Consider the following 27,509-nt stretch of genomic DNA (forward strand, 5'->3'; position numbering starts at 1 on the left):
CTCCGTTTCACGGTGAGTTCGCAACATTATCAGTTTGCGGTCCTTCCGATTGGACTTACTACTGCACCTCGGGTCTTCACCATGGTGATGGCGGTGGTGGCAGCCCATTTCAGAAGATTGGGGATTCCAGTTTTTCCCTATCTGGACGATTGGCTGATCATAGCGGAGTCGCCAGAGAGGGTTTGTCATCATCTGCAAGTGGCAACCCAGTTGTTGTACAGGTTGGGGTTTTCGATAAATGTACCTAAATCTCACCTGGTGCCCTCACAGCGCAACTTGTTTATAGGGGCAGTACTGGACACTACTGTCTGTCGAGCATTCCCTCCGCCTCAAAGGATTCTCGACATTCAGGAAATTATTCCCTTGTTTTACAATGGAGCGGTTATTTCAGTCCTGAAGGTCCTCCGTCTGCTCGGTCTGATGGCTTCCTGCATTCTGTTGGTCAACCATGCATGCTGGCACATGAGGGCGCTCCACTGGTGCTTCCGCAGGCAGTGGTATCAGCACAACGGAGATCTCAGGGAGTCAGTGAGGATCTCCAGAGAAGCTGCAGCGGATCTGTCTTGGTGGAGTGTAGAAGGCAATCTGTCTCAAGGAAAGCCTTTCCATCTTCCTCCTTCGGTTGCCATAGTGATAACGGATGCATCCACTTTAGGGTGGGGTGCTCATCTGGGGGATCTGGAGATCAAGGGTCTGTGGTCTCCAGAGGAAAGATTGCTTCATATCAACCTTCTAGAGTTGCGGGCGATTCGTCTGGCGCTCAAGGCCTTCCTCCCCTCCCCTTCCCTTCCCTTCCCTTCCCTTCGCGGTCAGTCAGTTCAGGTCCTTACGGACAACACTACCGCAATGTGGTATGTCAACAAGCAGGGAGGAGTGGGGTCTCAGTGTCTTTGCAGAGAGGCTCTGCGTCACTGGTCCTGGGTTCAGGACAATCAGATTTGTCTGATGGCAAATCATCTGGCCGGAGTTCTGAACGTGCGTGCAGACAGTCTGTCGGCAGTTCTCAGCCGACCACGAGTGGAGGCTTCATCCAGAGGTAGTTTGTCACGTCTTTCGGACGTGGGGAACTCCTCAGGTGGACCTGTTCGCCACTCACGAGAACGCTCACTGCCCGTCATTCTGCAGTCTCCAGTATCCGATGCAGGGGGCCTTTGGGGGACGCGTTTCAGTTGAGTTGGGGTTCGCAACTCCTTTACGCATTTCCTCCCATACCCTTGATTCCTTGGGTTCTGAGGAAGATTCGCCAAGACCGGGCCCAAGTCATATTGATCGCCCCGGATTGGCCAAGAAGGGTGTGGTACACAGATTTTCTCCACCTCTCCTCGTGCCCGCCGCTCCGTCTCCCTTTCAGGGCAGATCTCCTCTCTCAGATGGAGGGGCAGGTTCTACACCCCCACCTCCAGAGCTCACACCTTCATGCCTGGAGATTGAACGGGGCAACCTGAGTTCTTTTTCTCTCCCGCCTGACGTGGTGGATGTTGACGTGGTGGATGTTATTCTTTCTGCCAGGCGGCTTTCCACCAAGTCAATTTATTCTTATAGATGTTCTAAATTTGTTTCATGGTGTGGAGAGAAATCTATTGACCCCTTAAGAGCTCGTTTGTCCAATATTCTTCAATTTGCTCTTTCTTTGGCCCAGCAGGGTTTTGTTATGGCTACTGTAAAAGGTTATTTATAGGCCTTGTCGGCATTCCTTTGTTTGCCGGACCAGCCGTCTTTGTTTAAGTCACCTATTGTGTTACGTTTCCTTAAGGGTCTTACCAACAAATTCCCTCCTACTCCTTTTATTGTGCCTCAATGGGACTTACATCTTGAGTTGACCTACTTGATGGGTTCACCCTTTGAACCTTTGCACAAGTGTCCCATGAGGCTACTGTCCTTTAAGACAGTTTTTCTTGTTGCTATTACCTCGGCAAGGAGGGTAAGTGAGCTTCAAGCTCTAAGTTCGAAACCCCCGTTCTTGACCATTCATGCTGAAAGAATGGTACTCGGGGCCAGGGCTGCTTTCTGCCTAAGGTGGTGACTCCTTTCCATCTGGGGCAGTCTATTACCCTTCCTACCTTCTATCCTCCCCCTCACCCTTCCAAGGAGGAGGAGCGGCTGCACCGTCTCGACCCTAAGAGGGCGGTGAGCTTTAAAGACTATCGTGTGGACGACCAGCTCTTTGTTGGTTTGCTGGCTGCAGGAAAGGAAGAGCGGTGCACAAGCGCACACTTTCAAGACGGATTATCTTGTGCATTAAGATCTGCTACGCACTGGCTGGTAAGGAACCTCCAGATGGTATAAGAGCTCACTCTACTAGAGCAAAGTCTTCTACATCTGCTTTGTCTAGGGGTGTTCCTGTAGAGGACATTTGCAGAGCAGCAACTTGGGCCTCCCTCCACACTTTTGCGAAGCATTACTGCTTAGATTCTGAAGTGAGGAGGGACGGCCACTTTGCTCGTTCTGTCCTCCAAGATTTTCTGGTAAGAAGGGTGGACACCCTCCTCCGGGAGGGTGGACTGCTGTGGGATTCTTTCACAAGGTGAGGAATCCACTGGCAGATGTATCCATCACAAGAACAAGTTACTTACCTTCGGTAACGCTTTTTCTGGTGGATACAGTATCTGCCTGTGGATTCCTCATATGCCCGCCCGCCTTCCTGTTGTCCACTTTTCTATACCTGCAAGTTTTTATGTTGTATTATCCAATGAAAATGTTTAATTATGTTTACCCTTTGAGTTGTCTTCACACTATGTGTGTTGGTTCAAATACTGTGTACTGTGTGTACTTAACTTGTTTATGTCGGTCCATCCGTGTGCCTCGGGCACGGAAAAAAGGGGCGGAACTGACGTCCTCACGCCGACGAGGCCCTATTATGGATCCAGTGACGTCAGCGGGGTCGCGAGCGGAGTCGTACCCTCTGTGACGTTGTCTATGGCCTCGCCGGTGTGGAGAGCTACAAATAATTCCGAATGGCTGCTGCGCAGGGGATATTCACAAGGTGAGGAATCCACTGGCAGATACTGTATCCACCAGAAAAAGCGTTACCGAAGGTAAGTAACTTGGACTCCTTCAGCCAGTGGCTACAGAAGAACATTTGAAACCCCTCATAATGCTCCATAAGACCAATACATCTGTGCCCTTCCTCAAACAGCTGTGCAATGGGGGGGGATAGGGGAGTGAAATATCCAAAATCACTTTTTTTCCAGGGCTGCTGGGTTAATTTGTCTTTGTCTATTCCACCTGTCTCATTGTTGTGTTCTTCGCAAACTCCTTGTCCACTGCTTTTATGGTACCAACTCCACAATACCCTCCAAAATTCTAAAGAACTGGTACCATCTGGAATGCTCGTTGAGTCATTTAATGGGTGCAAGTCTCTTATTGAGTTCTTTCGCCTTCCCCCTTCTACACGATGCCAGAGGAGTGGTTTGAGAGAATCCGGTCATTGTAATCAATCATTTCAGACTTTTGCAACTCTAGAGGAGAAAAAACTAACAATCCAAACATGAACGAATAAAAGAGTACATTCTTTCTGAATAATGTTGTTCCCACCACTCTCCCGATAAGCTCAGATAATGCAATGCCCTTCTTGCAGTGAGTGTGTTTTCCCACCCTTGCCAAGCATGTCTGTCAATCTCATCATCCCTTCTACAGATTGTCTTGCACTTAAAAACAAAAGGTATCACAGAATTCACTAAAGCGGAGTTAAACCACTGCCTAGTCATTAAACGGAACTACATATTTACAATCTGCCTTACCAACCAGAACCACGTCTACCCACAGGGTCCACCGGCAGCCTGAGATAAGAGGGGTTGCAATTGCTTCCATTCCAGGTTATTACATATGTAATCGATTTTCAGCCTGTCATTCATCATTTACAGGTGTCACGTTGGTACGGGACACCTCTGCCGAACCATAACTTGATGATACAGTAACGCAACATGCTGTTCCTAATTCTAAGCCATTTCTCTATATTCTTACAAATGAGCGTAGTGTAGAACTCTCAGCTGTGACTGTCTCCCGATTCTGCTTGTAAACAAGATGGCATTCCTTTATAAAAAAAATTCGAGTCTTGTCTGAGATAGCCAAGCATTGCAACCTTTTAAGGGCACACAACACATTTTTTTTTTTTATTGATGTGTAATGCTCTAGCCCTTTACTTCTCTCTAGCAAGCCTTGGTCTCCTATATTACAGAGTCACAATTGGGAGACATTTATAGCTTAATTTTCACACTGCTCTGTATGTCTGGGATGCTGCGTGGCCTAGTGGCTAAATTGCTGGCCCTAGCACTGGCAGACTAAATTGTAATACTTGCTTGCTTGGGGGGGGGTCTCTCTTCCTCTCATGGCTTTATCTCCTTGCGGTATATATTTTAAATGCATGATTTGGTTAGATCACAAATTAACAATTTATATCCCATGCCATTGGGTTGTTCCATTCATCACCAGGCACTATCACCACTTATTTGTTGCCATCTTGCTGCTAATGATCCTTTTTAGTGGAAATAATTCATTGATTAAATAAGTAGTAAATTGTATGTGCTTTAGTTGGGTAAGATCCTCTCCTGGGATTGTAACCATCTGTTTTCAACTTTGGCCTCCTAGGCTGCTCCTACCAGTAGCACCACCCAGTCTTGTAACCCTGCCGGAGTGAAAATACCTACTTGCAAATTCAGTTTTAAGGAGACCTTTTTAACATCACCTGAGGAGCTTTACCGAATCTTTGTAACTCAAGAGGTAAGAACTTGAGTCCCACAAATATAATGTGACTACTTTCTGTGTTTTTTGAGTCCGCCTCCTCAGTTAAATGCCCAGTTAGTTAGTCAAGGTAACACAACATTTCACAATGAACTAAAATTAGTTATGTCGTATTTATATATTGCATGATTTCTTAATTGGTTTTAGTGCACTTTAGGGAGAAATAGAAGGTTTGGCTGAAGCTGCAGAGATGGATTTAATTGTTTTGAGAAATGTGTGTGTGTTTGGGGATAATGTGCTAATATTTAAAATATTTAAAGCAACAATGTGTATAAAAAATACAAAGCAAATTGTAAGGAAATTACGGACCTCCAGTTACTTTTCAGGCAGTGCGTAGCCCCCATGGCCGGAGCGGCCGTGATTATAAATCAATCCCAAGGTGCTCCGCTACGAGGCCGCACTCTGCTGTCAGGAGAACTATGGAATCGTAATGGCACACCGGAGGCCAATAAAAGTGATTGAAGTAGCACGCAGAGCGGACATGCAGGTAATGAATCGTGGTTCCTGATGTTAGCCTCTGAAGAGAAGCGCAAAGGCTTCAAAACGCGCAGGGCTGAGGATTTGCACGACGAGATGGAAAGCTGCATGCTTTATTAATAAAGTGGTTGTACCAACCTGACAGCTGAGTGTGGCCTGAGCACCTTGGGTTTGGGCGGGGGGGGGGGGGGGGGGGGGGGGGTCTGTGTCTGTCTCGGGTCTCAGTACGTGTACCAGTCCCTCTCCCACCAAATCGGGAAAGAGTGTGACCATGCTCCGGGGGAATGAAAAAGCAGCTTTATTTGATAAACAAGCATTTACAATGCAATGGTTTTGCCTTTGTTAAAGTTAGAGCTATTGGCATTGCTCTTGACATTATTTTTATTTATGTTTTTTTTTAACATAAATAAATGGCATTGTCATTTACAATGCCACTAGCTTTATCTCTCGCAAATGACACACACAAACACACACAGAGCCCCCCCACACACACCCACACAGAGCCCCCCACACACACACAGCCACACAGAGCCCCCCACACACACAGCCACACAAAGCTCCCCACACAGAGCCCTCCACACACCCACACAGAGCCTTCCACACACACCCACACAGCACAAGCAGGCAACAGGGGCACGAAAACGGAGGCACAAGCAGGCAACAGGGGCACACGGAGGCACAAGCAGGCAATATGGGGCACACGGAGGCACAAGCAGGCAACAGGGTCACGAAAACAAGCACAAGCAGGCAAAAGGGTCACAAGCAGGAATTGTAATTTAGACGGGGCTGAAGTGGAGAACGGTCAGTAGGGAAGTAGTGCGGCTGGTGCAGTGGTACCAGGCTGAAAGGTGAGAGGGGCTGTCTGCACCCCAGTTTGGACAGTTTCCACTACCTAACAGGGATTGGTGGGAGGGGGGTGTACTTCTTGCTTTCTTTAGGGCTGTTACTTCGGGGACGCAGTGCACGCTCTTGCCTGCTGCCTGCTGCCGCCGGGACACGACAACAGGCTGGGAGAGGACAGGCTGGGAGAGGGCAGGGAGGGGACAGGCTGGGAGAGGGCAGGCTGGGAGAGGGCAGGGAGGGGACAGGCTGGGAGAGGGCAGGTTGGGAGAGGGCAGGCTGGAAGTGGACAAGCTGGGAGAGGACAGGCTGGGAAAGGTCATGGAGGGGACAGGCTGGGATAGGGCAGGCTGGAAGTGGACAGGCTGGAAGTGGACAGACTGGGAAAGGGCAGGGAGGGGACAGGCTGGGAGTGGGCAGGCTGGGAGTGGGCAGGCTGGGAGTGGGCAGGCTGGGAGTGGGCAGGCTGGGAGTGGGCAGGCTGGGAGTGGGCAGGCTGGGAGTGGGCAGGCTGGGAGAGGGCAGGCTGGGAGAGGGCAGGGAGGGGACAGGTTGGGAGAGGGCAGGCTGGAAGTGGACAAGCTGGGAGAGGACAGGCTGGGAAAGGTCATGGAGGGGACAGGCTGGGAGAGGGCAGGCTGGAAGTGGACAGGCTGGAAGAGGACAGGCTGGGAAAGGGCAGGGAGGGGACAGGCTGGGAGAGGGCAGGCTGGGAGTGGGCAGGCTGGGAGAGGGCAGGCTGGGAGTGGGCAGGCTGGGAGTGGGCAGGCTGGGAGTGGGCAGGCTGGGAGTGGGCAGGCTGGGAGTGGGCAGGCTGGGAGTGGGCAGGCTGGGAGTGGGCAGGCTGGGAGAGGGCAGGCTGGGAGAGGGCAGGCTGGGAGAGGGCAGGCTGGGAGAGGGCAGGCTGGGAGAGGGCAGGCTGGGAGAGGGCAGGCTGGGAGAGGGCAGGCTGGGAGAGGGCAGGCTGGGAGAGGGCAGGCTGGGAGAGGGCAGGCTGGGTGACGACAGGCTGGGAAGCAGAGAGGGTCTTAACTGAGAAGTCTGCCAGTGCGGAGCTCTCCGGGGCGCAGAGCAGCAGCAGGGCCCAGCAGAGCAGGGCGGGGGGCGGTAGGGGCTCGCAGAGGTGTCTCCTGGGGCAGCCGACCAGGTCCACCATGGTTTGGCTCCGAGCCCCAAGCTCACATGGTGCCAGCCCTCCTCCGGGGCAGGCGCTTCACACCTTTGTGACACTTCACACCCCTTCACTGGCCTCTTTTTAACAGAAGGCGATGGTTGTCAAGCTACGCTCCTTGCTAATAAACTAGCGGGTCAAAAAGGGACATTTGCACCTAAAGTATCGGAGAAACCGATACTGGAAACGCACACAAGGGCTGAAGTAATGTGCTTAATTAATTTTATTCAACGCACTCCAATTTAACATATATGAGATATGATCACATTTACAGGAGCACATTATGCATTTTACGGACCTTCATTTGAAAACATGGACACATAAAACGTAGACACAACCATGCATACTAAGGCCGAGGGAGACAGCCTGGCATCTGATATATTGGGTATCACCAGTTCTTGTCCTTGTGTCTCGTCCATGCAACGAAAGTACTGACGTTCTCAGATGGGTGTGCGTTTACCTATGAGCAGGGCATATAGGATCTGAATGAGGGGCTCGTGTTTCAGCCCCCTAAAGGCAGTACTGGGGATCCGTTCCAGAATCCCCTCGTAGATGCGCCGTGCCACCTCCTGGTCCGAGGGCTGAAATTCCCGAATGTAAACCCGGTCCTTGGTCCTGGCATCCTCCTCTTCAGCGGCGACAAAGGACGAGGAGACCGGGGCAGCTGCTGGCATCAAGGGCCACATCTGGGAGGAGGACACGATCTGGGCATCTTTCTGTGTGCTCCCCGGTATGGAATTGTGATCTTCAGCCACTATTTTAGTCTCGCAAACCATTTTGGAAGACGAATACATCCTAAGTCATTCCGATCCTTATGACTCGTGGGGGGGGGGGCTCGCGCGGGGTGAGGGGGGGGGGGGGGACTTGGGGGTGCGGGGGACGACGGGACTTGGGGGTGCGGGCGGGGGGTGGGGGGGGAGGGGGACTCGCGCGGGGGTTAAAAAGTAAATTTTTTTTAAAATAAGAAAACTTACCTGACTGCCCGTTTCTGCGTCAGAGCAGAGGAAGCAGCTCTAGTGATGACGCGACTCTTTGCACCTGCCCTCCTCACCACATCTGTTGCCTACAGCCACCGGAAGCCCCTCTTTTTCGTCCACTTCTCACCACATCCAGTTTAGATTACAATTTACAAGTCAAGCGCCTCGAGGCCAGGCTTCCCTCCTCTGCTTGCTAACACCCTTCACAGTTTGCTACACTATTGGTTAAAGCTTTGCTGATGCATTGCTGCTCTCAAGTTGCTGCCAGTGCCAGTTTAGTTGCTCCCTTGGTTAATCATTTACATAGTTACACCCATGTTTATGCCATGGCTTTGAAAATAAATGTGGCCCATTAACACATAACATGTTATTTAGATTAACCGTACTAATAAGCACACATTCACACGTTACTACTTCGGTGCAAAGATCAAATTAGATGTTATTATCACAATTCAGCAAAAGAAGCAGGAGAAAAACACCTATGTTGCTTCACAGATTGCATTCAACTATTACTCTACACAGGGAAACAACTCCCCTAATAGTCACAGATATCCCTTCGGTGTGGTTGTACAGTGCTGAACAAATTGCAATAGCCTCTGCATCCTGATTTCAGTGAAATATGGTTACAAAAATAAATAAAGAAAAGAAACACAATAAAATTCTCCGGCACAAACCATATATGCAGGTGCACAATATATAACATGAGATTTAGTACCACAGTTGAGTTTAGGGAGGGGGGTCATGGCCTGTTTTACAATGGAAATAAAAGACAAATTATATACCTGCGTGTTTATTATATATATATGTGTGTGTTTACACACACACACACACACACACACACACATACACACACACACACAACTCCCGCTCCCGAGGAATAATTTATGTATCTCATTGATTTCCTTTTTCCTGGTCACAAGCTGATTACTCGAGTTGACAGAAAATATCCGAATACAACGAACACATCCAAACATGATACCTGGATTCACCACTAGTATTGATGCAATCAGCCTCCCCTGCAAGAAATGTACACAAAACGGGGACATTTCCATTGAAACCACGGACCACTGCAAGCCGAACACTGCAGGAATCTGCGAGGCAACCCTTCACTTCTGCATACAATTGTGCTCATTGTGCAATGTGTGCGTTCATAAAATCTCCCTCTTCTCAAGAGCACACTCGAACATGCCCTGTTCTTGTACCACAGAGAACAGACAGCCGAACAACAGGTGCAGTATTTGCATTTCTGTTTTCAAAAACATGATCCGTTTTAAAAAAAAGAGGCCAAGTATTCCATACCTAGTGTGGCAAAACAATCATGAAATATAAAAAATACATAACGGGTGACAAGTGTTTTATGGTCTAAGGTGGGGATGGACATCTTGTGAGTAAGGGGAGAGCACAGTAAATTCCCGCTTCCTTTCCCCCATCTTCCTTCTCTCCCTAAGCTCTCACGAGCTCTCGAGAAGAGAGAGACACTCGGGAGAGCACCTACCGTGCCACATTCACACGCGCACAGACGGTGCTGTCACAGGTACCCTATGACGCAGAGGAGACTGCAGCAGACACTTCCACGTGCCGAGCTGCGCGAGGCCCGCGGTGCCCAGTGTAACATGGCGCTCCCAGTGCCAGGCACCAGAGCCACGCCCCCACCAGACTTGTAATTAAATATGTGTCAGCCTCCTGTCACCAGGAAGCTTCTCGGCACCAGCAAGGGAGGTTAATCGCTTTTTTAGGGCAGTGGCTAGATTGCTACTTGATACATTATGGAGCCCCATTGTTAATCCTCCTGGCTGCCCCACTTGGCCAGACAGACTGTGTGATCCTCGGACGCTAGCTTTAGCCAAGTGTGCCTCAGTTCTATTCGCAGGATACAACGGAGAGCGGGAGGGGGGCGGGAACGGCCACACACTGACAGCGGAGGGGGAGGGAGGGGGGGGTGCGAACAGACACACACGGACACACTGACAGCGGAGGGGGGGTGGGGGAGCGGGAACAGACACACACGGCAAAAAAAACAAAGCACTCACGCAAGCAGGAAGGCGGGTGCCGGTCAATGCCGGACCAGATTCGGGGGCGTTCCCGGCTTTCGGCTGACGTCGCGTGACGTCGGCAAAAGCCAAAGAATCTCGGGAACGCCCCCGAATCTGGTCCGGCATTGACGGACAGGCCCCTCGTCCAATGGCTAGGCTCCATTTATGGAGCCAGCCAATGAATGACGAGGGCCGACCCAAAGCCACACTACAGTTCTCATCAGGTTTTCGCCTGCGCGAAAAAGATGCGCAGAGCGCATCTTTTCGCCAGGCAAAACCTAAAAAGGGGGTCTCTGAAACGCTCGGCAGACGCGTTTCATACTTCAAATGGATTCCTCAGTGCCTGATTCAGATGTGGCCTTGTGAGGGGTTCTTTGCTGTGATGTTATATCAGCTGTGACCACTCCCAGTCACGTGATCACGCCCCTCCCCTGCCTCACAGGTGTGATGCTCCTTGTGCTGTGCCTGCTCCTCCACTGCATGCTGGACAACATAGTTCGCCGCAGGGACCCATACAGTGAAGGGACCCACTGAACACCAGGTGATGTCTACAACTCGAGTTGGTCAGCACTCCACAGCCACTGTAATGTAGCAACAGGTAACAAAGTTCTCCTCAGTCCCCCTTATCAGGCAGAAGATTCTGCCTCCTCTCTCCCCATGCGGCGGAACCAGCACTGGGGGGGGCGGCGACGCGAATGCCGTTTGCAGCAAAGTACCAGGCTTTAACAGGAAGGTCGCATAGCACCAGACCGAGAGAGCGGTCACACAGCCAGCTCCTGCTAGCTGGCATAAACACCAGTCTCTCTCCCACCAAATCGGGAAGGAGTGTGACCATGCTCCGGGGGACTGAAAAAGCGACTTTATTTGATAAAAATGCACAAGCATAAAAAGGGGGTCTCTAAAACGCTCGGCAGACGTGTTTCATCCTTCAAATGGATTCTTCTGTGCCTGTTTCAGAGGTGTCCTTGTGAGGGGTTCTTTGCTGTGATGTTATATCAGCTGTGGCCACTCCCAGTCACGTGATCACGCCCCTCCCCTGCCTCACAGGTGTGGGTCATAAGTTAATTATATAGACCAATATGAGGTACTGCCAAATGTACCTGTTTGGTCCTCAAATGTACAAATTTGTTCATGGCCATGTGGGAAGTGCAGGTACTATGGACTGACAACTTAAATTTAATATACATGTGTGGGGGGGTTGTTTTTATGTACCAACAAGTGGATATTTCTGCACCGGCAAGTGGATATTTCTGCCATTGTTGTCTGCCTTACTGGGGGCCTTGCCACAAACACCCTGCTGATTGTGGGTGCGATGAGGTAAGACATGTTGCCTCTTCGGACTACTGAGCCCAGAATCCCCTCCTGACATCACCGAAGCCCTGGCAGCACTATTTTAAGTAGGCTGCAGTCCATGCCCCTACCACTACCTCCCCTCCCCCCCCTTAATTTTTCTTTGTGATGCCGGGTTAAGGACTGCAATCTTTAGGGAATCTTTGGTGATTTTGACTACTCTTCTGCCAGGTTGTGTTTTTTGGCACTGGGTTCGCTTTTCATGATCCAAGAATCTTTTTGCAACTTCGCTTTGAGGAGTCTTATTTGTATATAACTGAACACACACCCCACGACAAGCTTGACGAAAGTTCCCTCTGTCTTTTGGAGGAAGTGTAAAACTAAAGCTGTTACAGCATTGCATAACTGCTCACATCCTAACCTGGACCTTTCTAGTTCTTTTATAGCCGACTCTATTAATGTTTTATCTTCCTCTTTGTGTAAATCTTCATCTGTAGAAAGATTGCCTATACCATATGTCTCCATATGTATTAATCGATTTATGTCTTTGGCTTCTCCGGAGGAGCTGGAAATTATCTAAATATGATGACACATTATCATTTCTTCCTCTTCAGCCCCCTTCTACGGATCTGAACTTGCATATGGGTACTGAGGGTAACCAAGTCTTTAATTTGGTTTGCAGCTTGCAGACTGAAGTTTCTGCTTTAAAGGCCCAATTATCAACACTGACTGCTCAACTAGAAGAGTTAAGATTAGTAGTGAGGCCATCACTCCCCAAATATATTTGTCACATGCTCTTCCTACACAACACTTTCCAATGAAAGGAATAGTGCAAGTAACCAAATGGTTTAAAATCATTCTGTTGCTATCCTTCCTCCACCTAGCCCCACCCCAGGTTGTTAAACCTGTATTGTCTTTGGCCTGACCCCCTGAAGTTGTGCCCCAACAGATTCCAATAAAATCCATTAAAACCAGACGTACCGGTCAGGACAAAGCATCATGATTATGCTTTCCCGAAAGGTCGCGAAGGGGGTTCCCGTAGCCGAGCAACGAAGACCCAGACAGGACATATGCCAGTAACTTGGTCCCCATCTAACCCGAATCTGCACATGAGGAAACAGAACTCCTCATAAATAAATGTACCTTCAAGATACGAGCTGGACACCATTGTTACTCGGTTTTCCGCTCTAGCATTTTTAATGCGAAACGACTCCATGATTTCTGAGCCCTCAGGTGCTTTCTACTGTATTAGGCTCGAGCTGAAGTAGAGGGCTTGGTGAACATGGAGTTGTGCCGTCACCTGGTAGATGGACCAACAACCAGGTTTAAATTTAACCCCCCAACATTTTGTAGCCCATTTCCCCTGAGAAAAAAGAACCAGCCAAAAACAGGATGAACCTCTGGGCATATCAATGGTGGACTAACTTGCAGAGTGCCCTATGATAATTAGTTCCAGCAGTACAGACCTGTATGCCAATCTGGATTCACTGCAACCAGATAGTGATTACCTAACTGTGTATACCTCCTTTGTTCCCGTACTCAGTGTCTCGGACTCCACTCCTTTCATTTTTGTTTCTAATAGGGTTCCCACAAATATCAGTGACAGCTGAAGAGACCATCATGCTGTCTCAGGAACATAGCACCAAGATAGTGATTCCCTAACTGTGAACAATTCTTCTGATCCTGTGACTAGTGTCTCGGACCCTATCCTTTTTATCCCAGCTTTTAATATGCTTTCTTTGAATACTGTGAGAATCAAGGGCAAGTTCATCAATCTGTCCTGGGGGTGCTTTATTTATCAATTTGATATGTGTTTCTACCAGAAACCTGGTCTCTTGACCCATTCCACAGATCGGGCTACATTACATATCTCGTTGCACTGGTGACCGCCTTGTTTGGGATAAATAAAATATCAATATTGAAAAAACGTCCCCTACTCCCAATTTCATACGGCGTATGGGTTTATCAGTTACAAGAACTGATGCCCGTACTTACCACTTAGGTTTATAAAAGGATTGACAGGGAAGGGAACGAGGTTTAGGCGATTTAGGATCTTAAACAGGGCTTCTTTTGATTTCCATAACACGATCTTTGCAGAGGCTTTAATACAACATACGAGCCATGTGACACTGGTAACCAATCCCCTATAAGTGAAGAGGATGAAAAATGAAGAGTTCACTGCTCTTAATAACCCCTTTAGTGACGCACTGGACCAGAGCTGCATATCTGCTCCTGTCCTCCACCCTAGCACATGGTCTAGCAATATGTTCCAGCACGTGTGGCTCTGCCCGGCTCTTTCCAGCCATTCCCCACCTATTGCCATCTAATGATAAGCGCAGGATTAAATGAGGCTTGAAGCCTTAGGACCAGCAAATAAGAGACTTTATGAGCCTGGCTCTTACAGAAGGCATACTAGACGTAAATACGCTCAGTCCAATTCAGCCCAGGGACAATTCATGGTCTACAAAAATAGGGGTTGTTCAAAACTCTAGGGAAGTGCTTTTCACTTAATTACAAGCCCACCAGGACCTATTCAAAACCGACAAACATGTGGTATAATAAGGCAAGTAGTACTAAAAAAAGAACTTCAACAGGATTTATTTATGGGTAATTCACAATTGATATGCCTTAAAGGCAGGTTCAAGTGAGAGCACATAGGGAATGGGAATCAGAACTAAGGAGAGATACTTATGAGGCAGCCATATCTAAAAATGCCAAAGCCTTTTGAAAGTTGGTAGCTAATGGTAAGAAGGGCCCATTGAGGCTTCTAGCAGACACAGTTCCTCCTGAAGTATGGCATGCTCATTTGACAAATCTGTAGAGGCTACAGCAGGGACCCCTGGTTGATGATACTGCTCAATCCCCCACTTCTACTGTCTCTCTTGTGATGGACTTGAAGGACTCTGTTGAGCAATCCAGGCTATTGACCCTCAAAGAGCAGCGAGACCTGATGGTGTCCCGGGTAACTTCTTCCTCTCCTGGGCCCTTCATTTTTTATAAACTATTGAATTACATTTTGTGGGGAGCAAGCATTCCTGCTAGCTGGAAGTTTGCTAAAATAATGCCCATTTACTCGTGCTTGGTTGCAGTAGTAAACTGGGTTCTGTAGTAGGGGATCTCTGTGTATAGTCATAATCTAGTGAATAGTCCCGCCCATGTGCGTGGACCCCGGAGCAATCAAAAATAATCTCTTACAGTGTCAAAAAATGCAGAAAATGCATAGACACTTAAGAGAGAATTTAAAGACAGATAATGCAGCCAAAAAAGGCTACACTGTCCAGTACTTCAACTAGAAATTCCACCATAAAATCCACAAAACAGCAAAGCCTGTACAGATTTCCCTTGCTTAACAGCAAAATCCCTCAGGAATGATAGAGAGAAGAACCTGGACAGACAAGCCCCATAGGCTGCCATTATGTGGCTTAATTAGGATACTGTGCCTTTAAGGAACCTTCCAGAACCTTCTCTCAGTATCCCAGAATGCATAGCAGGTCCAACTTAGCCTCAGTTCTTTTTTCCGGCTCCTGCAAGCAGGACCCTGGAGCATTGAGCTCTCCCTTTCAAGGGTTTTTGTTAGTGTTTTACACTGATTTCGATTTTTGGTACTTTTAAAGTACTCTGGTGACTTTCTTTCTGTGTTTCTGCACTCTTTTTTGTCCATAATGCCTGCATTATTCGACAAATGCCCTGAGTGCTCAAGAAAGAAGGCCAAGACAGACTCCCATGAGGTCTGTATTCTCTGCCTTCCCTCTTCCCACATCCCTGAGGAGTGTAGGATCTGCAGAAGCTTCTCTGGAAGGACCCTGAAGGAGAGGAAGAAGATCAGGCTTCAGGGACTTGAGGAGAGAAAGCTGAAGGCACGAGGTGGGTCAGGAGGGGCTCCTTCTACCCATGCTGAGGCCTCTGGGGGGCTCCCCAGGGGCAGGAAGACCAGCCCTCGCCCAAGGTCTCCGTCTGGGTCAGTTGCGCTGACCACGACGTCGAGGGGACGGTCACCGGCCAGTTCCAGGTCTCCCCAGGGCTCTGGGTCGAGAAAACGTCGCCCGTCGACGTCGAGGAACGTGTTCCGGCCGCCGTCGAAGCCGGTGTCGATATCCTCGTCGTCGCTGTCGGCGTCGAGTGATCGACATCGGAGGGCCCGGCGTCGGCGCTCGCCGTCGAGGCGACACCGCCGTTCGCCGTCGAGGACATCGTCGTCGAGGGGATCCTCGTCGTCAAGGTCGCCGTCGAGACGAAAGGCGTCTCCGGCGCCGAAGAGGTCGACGTCGAAGCATTCCAAAAGGCCGACGTCGAGACGGTCAAGGAGATCGACGTCGAGAAGGTCGGTGAGGTCGACGTCGAGAAGGTCCAAAGGTTCGCCGTCGAAGCGATCCAGGAAGTCGACGTCGAGACCGGCGAAGAGGTCAAGGTCGCCGTCGAGGCACCATCGCCCGTCGTCGAGGTTTCGTGGCTCGTCGATCTGGTCGGGGTCGACGTCGAGACGGAGACACGGTTCGACGTCGAGGAGTGTGATTCGGTCGACGCCGAAGGACCGTTCGACGTCGAGGGGACATCGGTCGTCGTCTGGACACCGGTCTTCAGCGTCTGGAGGTCCTAAGGACAGGCCCAGGACTGTGGGGGGCTCCCCACTCTCTGGTGGAGGTGATGGCTCGCCGGGACCGGCGCATTCCGGGGTGGATACTCCGATGAAGCCGTCTACGCCTCCTCCGCGGCCGGCTGTGCCGAAGGGTCCTCCTCCGAAGGCCCCTACCCCGCCTCCGAAGCCGGCTCCGCGGGACCCGCGTCCGGTTGCTCCTCCACCCCCGATCCCACCGAGGGGGGTGTCGATGCCTAAGTTCCCGACGCCTCCGAAGAAGACTCCTAAGAAGCCTGGAGTTCCTGACCCTGGGAGGCCGAAGGAGCGTCCGAGGCCCAAGAGGTCGAGGTCTCGCTCGGGGAGACGGGACAAGTCGAGGAGTGGCCGCGGATCTTCATCACGATCCAGGCATCATCACAAGAGACGTCGGTCCAGGTCACGTTCTCCGTCTGGGACCCGTTCCTACTCGCCCACGCTGTCCGATTCGCCGGAGACTAGGGTGTCTCCGATAGACGATATTAGCACATTTCAGGAGGTTCTCCTGCGTGGTGCGGCGAAGTTGGGCATTGAGGTTGAAGCGCCTACGGCTTCTACCTCGGTAATCTTTGAGACTTTACACAAAAGGCACTTGTCTCGCCCCCTGTTACCTCTGGTGCCGGGGCTCCTTGAGCCCGCCGAACAGCTATTCCTGACGCCGGCGACAGTGAGATCTGTACCTTCCAGGATACTGAAAAAGTACAGGGCTCCGGACTCAGACCCAGCCTTCTTGAGGAAGGACCCGGTACCGGATTCAGTCATCGTGACTGCTGCTCGGAAGCTTCATGCCACCTCCCCTGCGTCCACGGTGCCTCCGGACAAGGAGAGCCGGTGGATCGATTCTGCTGGTCGCAAGGCGTGTGGGACATCCGCCTCGTCCATGAAGGCAGCCAGTGACTCGGCTTGGCTGGGACGTTACGACCGGTCCCTTTGGGACTCGATGGAGCAGTTCGCAGACCTCGTCCCTCGAGACCGCAAGGAGGACTTTGTGGAGATCGTCAAGGAGGGGATGTTGGTCTCTAATCAGGCCATCGGCGCCGCAGCAGACATATCGTTGCTGTCCGCGCACGGATATTGCCACGGGATTCACCAGAGACGCCATGCTTGGCTCAGGTTGACATCGTTGAAACCGGAGGCACAGCAACGCGTGGCGAATCTCCCGTTTTCCGGAGATACCCTCTTCGGGAAGCACGCGGATGATGAGATGGCCAGGATGAAGGCCGAAGCGGAGACCCTGACGGCAGTGGGCCTGGAAAAGCCCAAGGAAAAGAAACCATTCCGACAGTACCAGCGTCGGTTTGGGGCGCAGGGTCGTGGAAGGGGGCAGTCTGCTGGTCAACATCAACAGCGGCAGCAGCAGCAGCAGCAGTACAGGCAGCCCTTCCAGAAGCGACAGGGTGGTAGAGGTCGTCAACAGTCCTCTACCGCGACCAAGGGCCCGGCCGGGTCCCGTCCCTGAGCTGTTACTTCCCCCTCGTCCGTTACCCGCTCCGGTGGGGGGAAGCGTTCAATTTTTTCTGGCAGAGTGGAGAAAAATTACTCAGGACAAGTGGGTGCTGAATATTGTTTGCAATGGATACAGTCTACGTTTCACCAGCCCTCCTCCATCGATTCCTCCCGTCAGCTCGCAGTATCAACTGCGCGAGCTTCAGACGGAGGCGGACGTTCTGCTAAGGAAAAGGGCGATCGAAGACGTACCTCTGTCTCAAAGAGGAAGAGGTCTGTACTCTCGGTTCTTTCTTGTCCGCAAGAAGGACAAAAACGAGTTCAGGCCCATTCTGGATTTGCGGCAGGCAAACAAGTGGATTCGCAGAGAAAAGTTTCGCATGCTGTCGTTGCATCAGATCTACCCTCAGCTGCAACGGGGAGACTGGATGTGTGCCATAGATCTACAGGACGCATACTTCCACGTGCCCATTGCATGCAAACACAGAAAATTTCTGCGCTTTCAAGTCGGCACCAATCACTATCAGTACACGGTGCTACCCTTCGGACTGAAGTCTGCACCCAGGACATTCTCAAAATGTATGGCAGTGGTAGCGGCACACCTGAGGAAGAACAAGGTGTTTGTCTACCCGTACCTGGACGATTGGTTGATCAAAGCCTCCTCCTTCTCGGAAGCTCAAGCACACTTCCAGAAGACGTGCGTTCTCTTGAACAAGCTGGGGTTGCACATCAACATGTCCAAGTCGGTCCCGATTCCGGTGCAGTGCATCCAGTACTTGGGGGCCTCCATCAATACGCTGTCAGCAAGCGTGTCTCCTTCGGAAGAGCGACGTTTATCACTCGTTCGGAAGGCTCAGGCTCTCATGAAAACTCCGTCTACGACTGTGAGGACCGTGTCTTCTCTACTGGGATCGATGGCCTCTTGCATCTTTCTCACTCCTCACGCACGGCTACAGATGCGACCTCTGCAGGAGTGCTTGGAGGATCAGTGGGACCAGAGGAGAGGTTCTTGGGACGACAGGATACGACTGTCTCTACATGCTCTTCAGTCTCTGAAGTGGTGGTGCTCGAAGGAGAATCTCCTCAGAGGCGTTCCCTTCCACAAGGACATTCCCACACAGACCATCGTGACGGATGCGTCTCTCCAAGGTTGGGGGGCGCATTCCGGAGACCTGCAAATTCAAGGGACGTGGTCCCCGACGGAGTCCACGTACCACATCAATTTCCTGGAACTGAGAGCTGTTCACTTGGCGCTGAAGGCCTTTCATCCGTCCTTTCAGACCAACTCTCTGCTTGTTCAGACGGACAACACGACAACGATGTATTACCTCAACAAGCAGGGGGGCTCGAGATCGCGCACTCTGTCGCAGGAGGCGCAGGCGATCTGGCACTGGCTTCTGGCTCGAGGACTGTCGATAACGGCCACCCATCTGCCAGGTGTGCAGAATGTTCAGGCAGACGAACTGAGCAGAATCGTGCAGGAAAACCACGAATGGGTCATAAACGGCGAAGTACTAGGAGAAGTCTTCGCAAGGTGGGGAACTCCAGACGTAGATCTGTTTGCCACCGCCGAAAACAGCAAATGCCGAGGCTTCGCCTCCAGGTACTACCAACCAGGGACGCTGGGGAACGCGTTATGGATCAACTGGTCGAACAGCTTTCTGTACGCTTTTCCACCAATTCCCCTGATTCCGGCGGTTCTCATCAAGCTGTCCCAGTCCAGGGCGAGAATGATTCTGATTGCCCCGGAATGGCCCAGACAGTGGTGGTTCACGGACCTGCTTCACCGTTCTCTCCTTCCTCACATGAAGTTGCCGTGCAGGCCGGACCTTCTCACGAAGTTCGGGGGGCGGATGGTGCACCCCAACCTCTCGTCTTTGAGTTTGGCGGCATGGCTCCTGAAATAGTGCAATATGGCCATCTGAATCTCCCAGAGGATTGTATGGGCATACTGAAGGAGGCTAAGCGACCTTCCACTAGGACTTCCTATGCTTACAAGTGGAAGAGGTTTTGCATCTGGTGCAAGTCTAAGAACTATGACCCTACGTCATGCAAGGAAGATGTCATCCTTCCATATCTACTTCATCTGGCGCAGTCGGGCCTTAATGTCCATTCCATTAAGGTTCATCTGGCTGCTTTGACTGCCTACAGGAAAGGCCCTTCACAGACTTCCTTTTTCCAGATCCCTGTGATCAAAGATTTTTTGGAAGGCTTGAAGAAAGTGTTCCCTCCTGTCAGGCTTCCTTCGCCTTCATGGGACTTGAATGTGGTGCTGTCCAGATTGATGAAGGAGCCTTTTGAACCCATTCATAAGGCTTCGTTGCAGCACCTGTCCTGGAAGGCGGCGTTCCTAGTGGCCATTACATCGGCCCGCAGGGTGAGTGAGATTCAGGCATTGTGTTGCCAGGAACCTTATACTGTATTTCATAATGCTAAAGTTGTTATGCGTACTCACCCTAAGTTTCTTCCCAAGGTTGTTTCTGATTTTCATATCAATCAGACTATCACTTTGCCTACGTTCTTTCAGAATCCTTCGTCTCCGGCGGAAAGGTCTTTACATTCCCTGGATGTGCGGAGGGTGCTGAAGTTTTATCTTGATAAGACTAAAGATGTTCGTAGGTCAGACCAATTGTTCATCAATTATGGTTCAGTCAGGACGGGTCTTGCTACCTCTAAACAGTCCATCTCTAGGTGGATTGTGTCCTGCATTCAGTTGTGTTACTGCAAAGCTAATAAGACCTTAGGGGGCAAACCTAAGGCTCATTCCACCAGGGGCAAGGCTGCTACGACAGCTATGCTCCGTAATGTTCCCATTGCAGAGATCTGCAAGGCGGCCACTTGGAAGTCGGTCCATACCTTTGCTAAGCATTACTGCCTGGATTCTGATGCCAGGACAGACGCTCAGGTTGGGCAGGCTTCGCTGCGGAATCTGTTCGCACAGTAGTGGCGTTATTTTACTCTCCACCGCCGCTTGGTGTGGGGATGGGCTTGCCATTCTATTCACTAGATTATGACTATACACAGAGATCCCCTACTACAGAAGGAGTAGTTTCTGTCCTGTAACTCCAGTTCTGTAGTAGGGGTATCTCTGTTATAGTCATAAGCGCCCTCCCGCCTCCCCGGTGGAGTGTTGTTCATGATCATAATGCTACAGGTCTGGCGTTTCCTACGCCTTCGAAAAGAACTGAGGCTAAGTTGGACCTGCTATGCATTCTGGGATACTGAGAGAAGGTTCTGGAAGGTTCCTTAAAGGCACAGTATCCTAATTAAGCCACATAATGGCAGCCTATGGGGCTTGTCTGTCCAGGTTCTTCTCTCTATCATTCCTGAGGGATTTTGCTGTTAAGCAAGGGAAATCTGTACAGGCTTTGCTGTTTTGTGGATTTTATGGTGGAATTTCTAGTTGAAGTACTGGACAGTGTAGCCTTTTTTGGCTGCATTATCTGTCTTTAAATTCTCTCTTAAGTGTCTATGCATTTTCTGCATTTTTTGACACTGTAAGAGATTATTTTTGATTGCTCCGGGGTCCACGCACATGGGCGGGACTATTCACTAGATTATGACTATAACAGAGATACCCCTACTACAGAACTGGAGTTACAGGACAGAAACTACTCCTTCTTGAAATATATAAAATGTGAGACCTACAAGTATGCTACAAATAGAACATGGTACAAAGTATAATTTGATAACAGGATTAAAGATAAAAATAGAAAATGACATGCTGCTCCATCTATGTGGTCTACGTATTGGTCTCTCTTTGTTCCAAATACTTTGTGGGCAGTATCCTGTTTAGTTGAAAAAAAAGGATCCTTGAGCATCTCCTGGCAATATAAAATAGCTCCTCTTATCCAATTGCCTGTCCCAGTACTTGAGAATTTCAGTGAGGTTTTTTCATTTTAATTTGCAATCATCATGCCACTTTAACTGTTGTCTCTTTAGTACACTTTTAAGGTTCTTTTTAAAACGCATGGTAATGCATTATAGCCATTGTGTCCCCTGCCTGAAGTGTGAGTATCTTTTATTATGGTTTTGGATTTTGGCCCCAGCCTCTCTCTAATCCAGTGTGCAGACGCCTAGGCCTGCCCTTGACTTACAAGAGGTTCTGGACTTGACATGGACAGATGCACCAGGCAAATCCGGCATAGTGAATCTGGACTATTGTTCCTGTAACTGGTTTTGCAGGTGTAGCATAGTGCTGGTAGCATTCATTATTTTGTATTTGTTATAGTTTGCCCAAGCCTCAAGAACTTCCAGCCCATCTCCCTGCTCCCGTTCCCGGCGAAGGTTATCGAGAGAATCGTCAACATGCAACTGACCCGCCACCTCGAAGACAACAACATCCTGGAGCCGTCCCAATCCGGATTCAGATGAAACCACAGCACCGAGACTGCCCTCATTGCCGCCACAGACGACATCAGGTGCCAATTAGACAACGGCAAAACATCAGCCCTTCTCCTCCTGGACCTCTCGGCCGCCTTCAACACGGTCTGCCATCACACTCTAAAAACACGCCTCCAAGAAGCCGGTATCCAAGAGAAGGCCCTCGACTGGACCACATCCTTCCTTTCCGGCAGATCACAGAGCGTCCGCCTCTCACCCTTCCGATCCGAGGCCACCGACATCATCTGCGGCGTCCCCCAGGGCTCCTACCTCAGCCCAACGCTATTCAACATCTACATGGCCCCCCTCGCACAAGTGGCCCGCCACCACAACCTCAACATAATCTCCTACACCGATGACACTCAGCTCATCCTCTCCCTCACCAAGGACCCACGCACCGCCAAAGCCAACATCCACGACGGAATGAAGGCCATCGCCGACTAGATGAGGAGCAGCCGGCTGAAACTGAACTCTGACAAGACGGAGGTCCTCATCCTCTGACCCAACCGCTCGGCCTGGGACGACTCCTGGTGGCCGACCACTCTCGGGACAGCACCGACACCCACCGACCTCCATGTCCAAACAGGTCAACGCCGTCTCCTCCTCCTCCTGCTACAACACCCTCCGCACGCTTCGCAGTATCTACAAGTGGATCCCGACCGAAACAAGAAGAACGGTGACACAGGCCCTCGTCAGCAGCAGGCTGGACTACGGCAATGCACTCTACGCCGGAATCCCAACCAAACACCCACGACAACCACATCACCCCCCCACCTGACAAACCTACACTGGCTCCCCCGTCGACAAGAGGATCACCTTCAAACTCCTCACCCAAGCACACAAAGCACTCCACAACACCGGACCAGCCTACCTGAACAGCAGACTCTGCTTCCAAACCCCCAGCCGCCAGCTCCGCTCTGCCAGCCTCGCCCTCGCCGCCGTCCCCCACATCCAACGAACAACCTCCGGTGGCAGATCCTTCTCCTACCTCGCCGCCAAGACTTGGAACACCCTACCTACCCGCATACGGCAGACCGAAGACCTACTCGCCTTCAGAAGACTCATCAAGACCTGGCTCATCGAGCAGTAGCGACCCCCCCCCCCCCCCCCCCCCCCTCTCAGCGCCTTGAGACCCTCACGGGTGAGTAGCGCGCTCTACAAATACCATGATTGATTGATTCATGTGAGTGGGAGCCTACTGGCCCACTAACCAAAAGATTTCACTGCTCCTGGTGAATCGAGAATCCTGGCACAAGATACCGTACGATGAAGCGTGTCCATGTATACTAGTGGATTGGTATGCAAAACATGGGTGTACTACTGAAACAGTGACACACAGGCATGTGGGATCCATTTTGGAATCCTTCCATGTGCCCAAAATGGAAGTGAGATTTTTTTTTCCCCAGTCACTGAAAGAGTATTGCTTCCTCTCTAAAGACTGGAGGGACTGCAGACACTGAAATAAGGATAGAGGAGACAGTCTTCCCCTTGGAAATTTGATGACGTCCTTTGTTACTGAGAGCTACTGATTGGACTTCTTGGAACTGCCCTTTTGGAAACTGCGATTGTGGAGGGTGGGACTGTGGTATCTGTTAGTGTGAAGCGCCGTTAGAAGGGAAGCAGCCCGTTATTTGTCTTTTGATCATTACCAGATGTGGCTGTTGATTGTCAAGTAAGACACACAAAATATGACTGAAGGACTGCTAGCAATAAGTCCAACTACTGTCTCGGGGTAGCATTCAAACTCCTCATTCTTTAGCCCACCATGCACACTGAGCCACTAGAACCAAGCTGTACCCGACTGAGCTGTAAATAATAGCAAAACCGGTCTTGGGTTGCTCATGTTTTGGATCATAGAGGGGACTTCATATGAGATCACTGCATAGACTGTGGCTCTAGAGTCTATTCTAGTTGCTTTCTGCTCCATAGTTGCTTTCTGCTCCACAGTAGCTGGGGTGTGGGGGAGTGCAGCAGAGAAGTTTGCGAGGGCCGGTTTTGGCTGATTTTGTTACAGGGGGCTGATATTGCTGACCCCCTGGTACCAAAAACGGCCCCCTAGGGGCCCAAAACCGACCCCACCCTAGCAGCCTACCGGGGAAACGCCCAGTGTTCACTATTGCCAGTCCAGCCCTGATCATGAACAGAGCCAGATTCTGCCCTTCAGCTAAATGAAGAGAGCACATTATCAGTGTATGGTAGGTACCTTAATATGAGGATAATCTGTACCTCAAACCAGATCCAATCCAGTTTATACGCATGCGAGTAGGCACCCATTGGCCCTCCAACTTTGAAAAAAACTTTTAGTAGAGCACCTCGCGTGTACTTAAAAGCACTGGAATGTATTTAAGCAATGTACCTAAACAACAAGAGCTTAGGTAGAGGCACAGCAATGTGTTCACTTCTGGTGAGACCAAAGAACATGACAGTGTACTTTTTTTTTTCTTTAGTCAAGTTCTGTAGTTGGGAATGAGTGTGTCCTGAAGGTGAGGCCTACCATGACCGTTCCTGATTAGTATGTGTTGACAATATTGATCAGTTGGCTTTTACCATTTCAGACCTAAAAAAACAAGTCTAATAAGAAAGGTGCATATTTTTTCAGTATAGTAACTGGTTAAAAGCTGACACCGAGATATGTAATTCAAATGATCATCAATAAAAAAAAAATTGATGGGAGCAAAACATCTTTTAAAAGGACCCAGTGTCCTGTGTTTATAGAAGCACAATAGGCAAAAAAATTTTTGTTTTGCAGCATGAACCCTTTTCTGGAGTCTCATCCTGTGCATTATTTCGCCATCTAATGGTTCCGGAATTTTCTTCTTTTTTTTTTTTTCTCGTTGTGGGCGTCTTCAACCACCTATTTGGTAGTATGCCCATCCCGTGTGTGATGCCAGATGGAGTCAAATTCGCTGTGCGCAGTCTCCATCTTCAGATTTTCTTTCTCCGCCGTAGGGTCTCGGAAGCAATGGAGGAGCTCTGAAAGTTTTCTTTTTAACAATCGAAGTTTTGGGGGGAAAAAAAACACAATTGCAGAAAGCCACAAGTGGGATGACAAGAGAGAAGGGGAGGATCCTTCTCTTTTTTTCGAAGACAGGGACCTCTCTAGAACCAGACACATGGTCAGAGATTGAAGGCAGGTGGGGGTCATGGAAAATACCCCTTTTAAATCCTGCCACTACAAGTACGCCCAGAGAGACCCCCACGAAGCCTGTAATCTGTATCTCACGAAAGATCACAGACATAAGAAATGTGAGGCCTGCTCTGCGTTTGTACCCAAAACTCTAGGAATACGTTGACAACAGAGGCTGGAACACTACACCACCATGCCCAGCACTCAGGACCCCGGCCTATCCAGTGACCATGAGCAAAATGTCAAGGAAGCGAGATTGCTCACGGGGAGAAGAATCTGATGCCGAGATCTATGTGGTTGACACTGAGAAAAAGCAGGCAGCAAAGGAATTCGAAAAGAAGAAGCTGATGGTCATTAAACCGCCGAAAGGTTCAGATCCCAAACCCTCAGACATGAAGTCCCAAAATGCAGCCTCTGCTTCGAAGCGCTTGTCGACCTAAGGTCTGTAGAAACTGAAAAAGGCACACGGATATCGACAGAGGGGTACCGATAAGGCAAGACACCATCAAAACCTTTCATACCTCTCTCTTTTTCTCTCTCTCTATCGCTCTATCTCTCGATAGAGACGCAAGTTCTTGTCGATGGTAGACCAGTCGACGCCAAAGAGGCTGTCTGCAAAGGAAGGAGTATGATGACTCCTTGAAGGATTTCCATATTCCTGTTAAGCCTTCGGCCAAAGACTACCGGTTTGCCCCAGCTACTCCCACAACATCATCAAGAGAAGCAGAAAGAGTTCTACAAACTTAAAAAGGTCAAAGAAGCTACAGGGTTCGAACAATCGTGGCACAATCTCAATGCCTAATCCCCAGATAAAGGAGTGGGCAACAACCCTTCGTGGCCACGTCCACTAGGCGACCTATCCCTCATCAAAAGGGCTGTGGAGACATATATGGGGTTCAGTTAGAGGAGAAAAAAAGACACATGCTTTCTTCTGGAAACCTTAATCTCCAACCACAAGGGGATCCTATACATAACCATGCTCCTGAGCATATTGGACCAAGGGAAGGAAGCATTCTGTAAACCAGCTACTGTGTCCAGATTCAAGCCAGAGGTACAAGCCTCAATTGACACAGGAGTTCACAGGAGATGCCCCGGTCGGACAGGTGGTGAATAAGTCCCTACAATGATTGAAGGAGAACAACAAGACTGCAAAGGGGGCACCTCAATTCAGGAGTTTCTATAGGAGGGAAGCAGCGTATCCCGAAGGCCCACAGGCAGAGCCCCCTTCACATCAGGTCAACAACAAAAGCAACCACAGGGCAGCTCGCACCATGCCGCGCAACAAACTACATAGCAGTGGCAACACCTTGCGAGGCAGTCCTTTCGTGGATGTGAAAGGGGAAGAGCCCAGGCTTCCAGAGTGGGGAGGAACAACAAGCAGGTGAGTTGCACAACAGAACATGCCACCACTACATACAAGTGGGAGGCAGATTAGGGAATTACCCACAGGAGTGGGAAAATTTAAATCACCTCAGACAGGTGGGTTTTGAATATAATACGTCACGGATATAGCATAAAACTACTCCAAGAACCACCAAAAATCCCACCGTCCCCCAACCAAAAACTTTACAGCTCAAGAAAAAAGTCAAGGAACTTTTATAAAAGAAAGCCGCAGAACGGGGACCAACAGAGCAAGCAAACAAAAGAAACTATTCAGCTTATTTCCTGGTTTCAAAACATGATCTAATCCGGAGACCAATCCTAGATCTCAGATTCCTAAACAAATTAATTTCTACACAATACTTCAAGATGACAACACTCCAATGAGTAATCCACTCTTAAGTAAAGGGGATTAAATGGCTACCTTGGATCTAGAGGAAGTTTATCTACACATACCTATGAACCAAGAACACAACAAATACCTCAGATTTGAATTGGACGAAGTGCATTACCAATTCAGAGTGCTTCCATTTGGTATAAAGTCAACCCCAAGGATCTTCAAAAGCATGCCTCCCAGCGGTAGCTGCACACCTAAGAAGGCAAGAAATCCATGTCTATCCATACTTGGCCGATTCGGTAGTAAAGGCACAATTAAAAGAAAAATGGCTCAAGGATACTTCAACAGTGATCGCCACATTACACAGCCTGGGATTCACAATAAACCACATGAAGTCATCACTGCAACCGGAACAGGAAACCACTGCAACCGGAACAGGAAAACATCTTTTCTGGGAGCAACCCTAAACTCAAGGACAGCACAAGCCTACCCAGCCTGAAGGAGAGTAAAGGCGATAACTGAGCCATCTCACCTGTACCTGAGGGGTTGGTCTCTGACAGTGAGAATGGTGATGAAACTGATGGGCATGCATACCACTCACAACACAGGCAAGATTACATGCGTTTCATCTGAGAATGGATCTGCAACAAATAATCACAAGCCACTGAGAGTTAGGAGGATCTATTTGGTTGTCAT

At 49.9% G+C, this 27,509-nt stretch overlaps 1 protein-coding gene across 2 annotated transcripts in view; it reads left to right on the forward strand.

The window, feature by feature from the left end:
* Positions 1 to 27,509, forward strand: part of AHSA1 (activator of HSP90 ATPase activity 1) — a 132,636-nt gene that overhangs the window by 37,551 nt on the left and 67,576 nt on the right. For both annotated transcript variants that reach the window (XM_078659970.1, XM_078659971.1), the window contains exon 6: positions 4,588 to 4,719. In XM_078659970.1, the coding sequence (XP_078516096.1) occupies positions 4,588 to 4,719 (132 nt within the window). The remainder of the gene's footprint in view (positions 1 to 4,587; positions 4,720 to 27,509) is intronic.

The sequence above is a fragment of the Lissotriton helveticus genome, chromosome 9 (genome assembly GCF_964261635.1).
Source record: "Lissotriton helveticus chromosome 9, aLisHel1.1, whole genome shotgun sequence".
Lineage (NCBI taxonomy): Eukaryota > Metazoa > Chordata > Amphibia > Caudata > Salamandridae > Lissotriton > Lissotriton helveticus.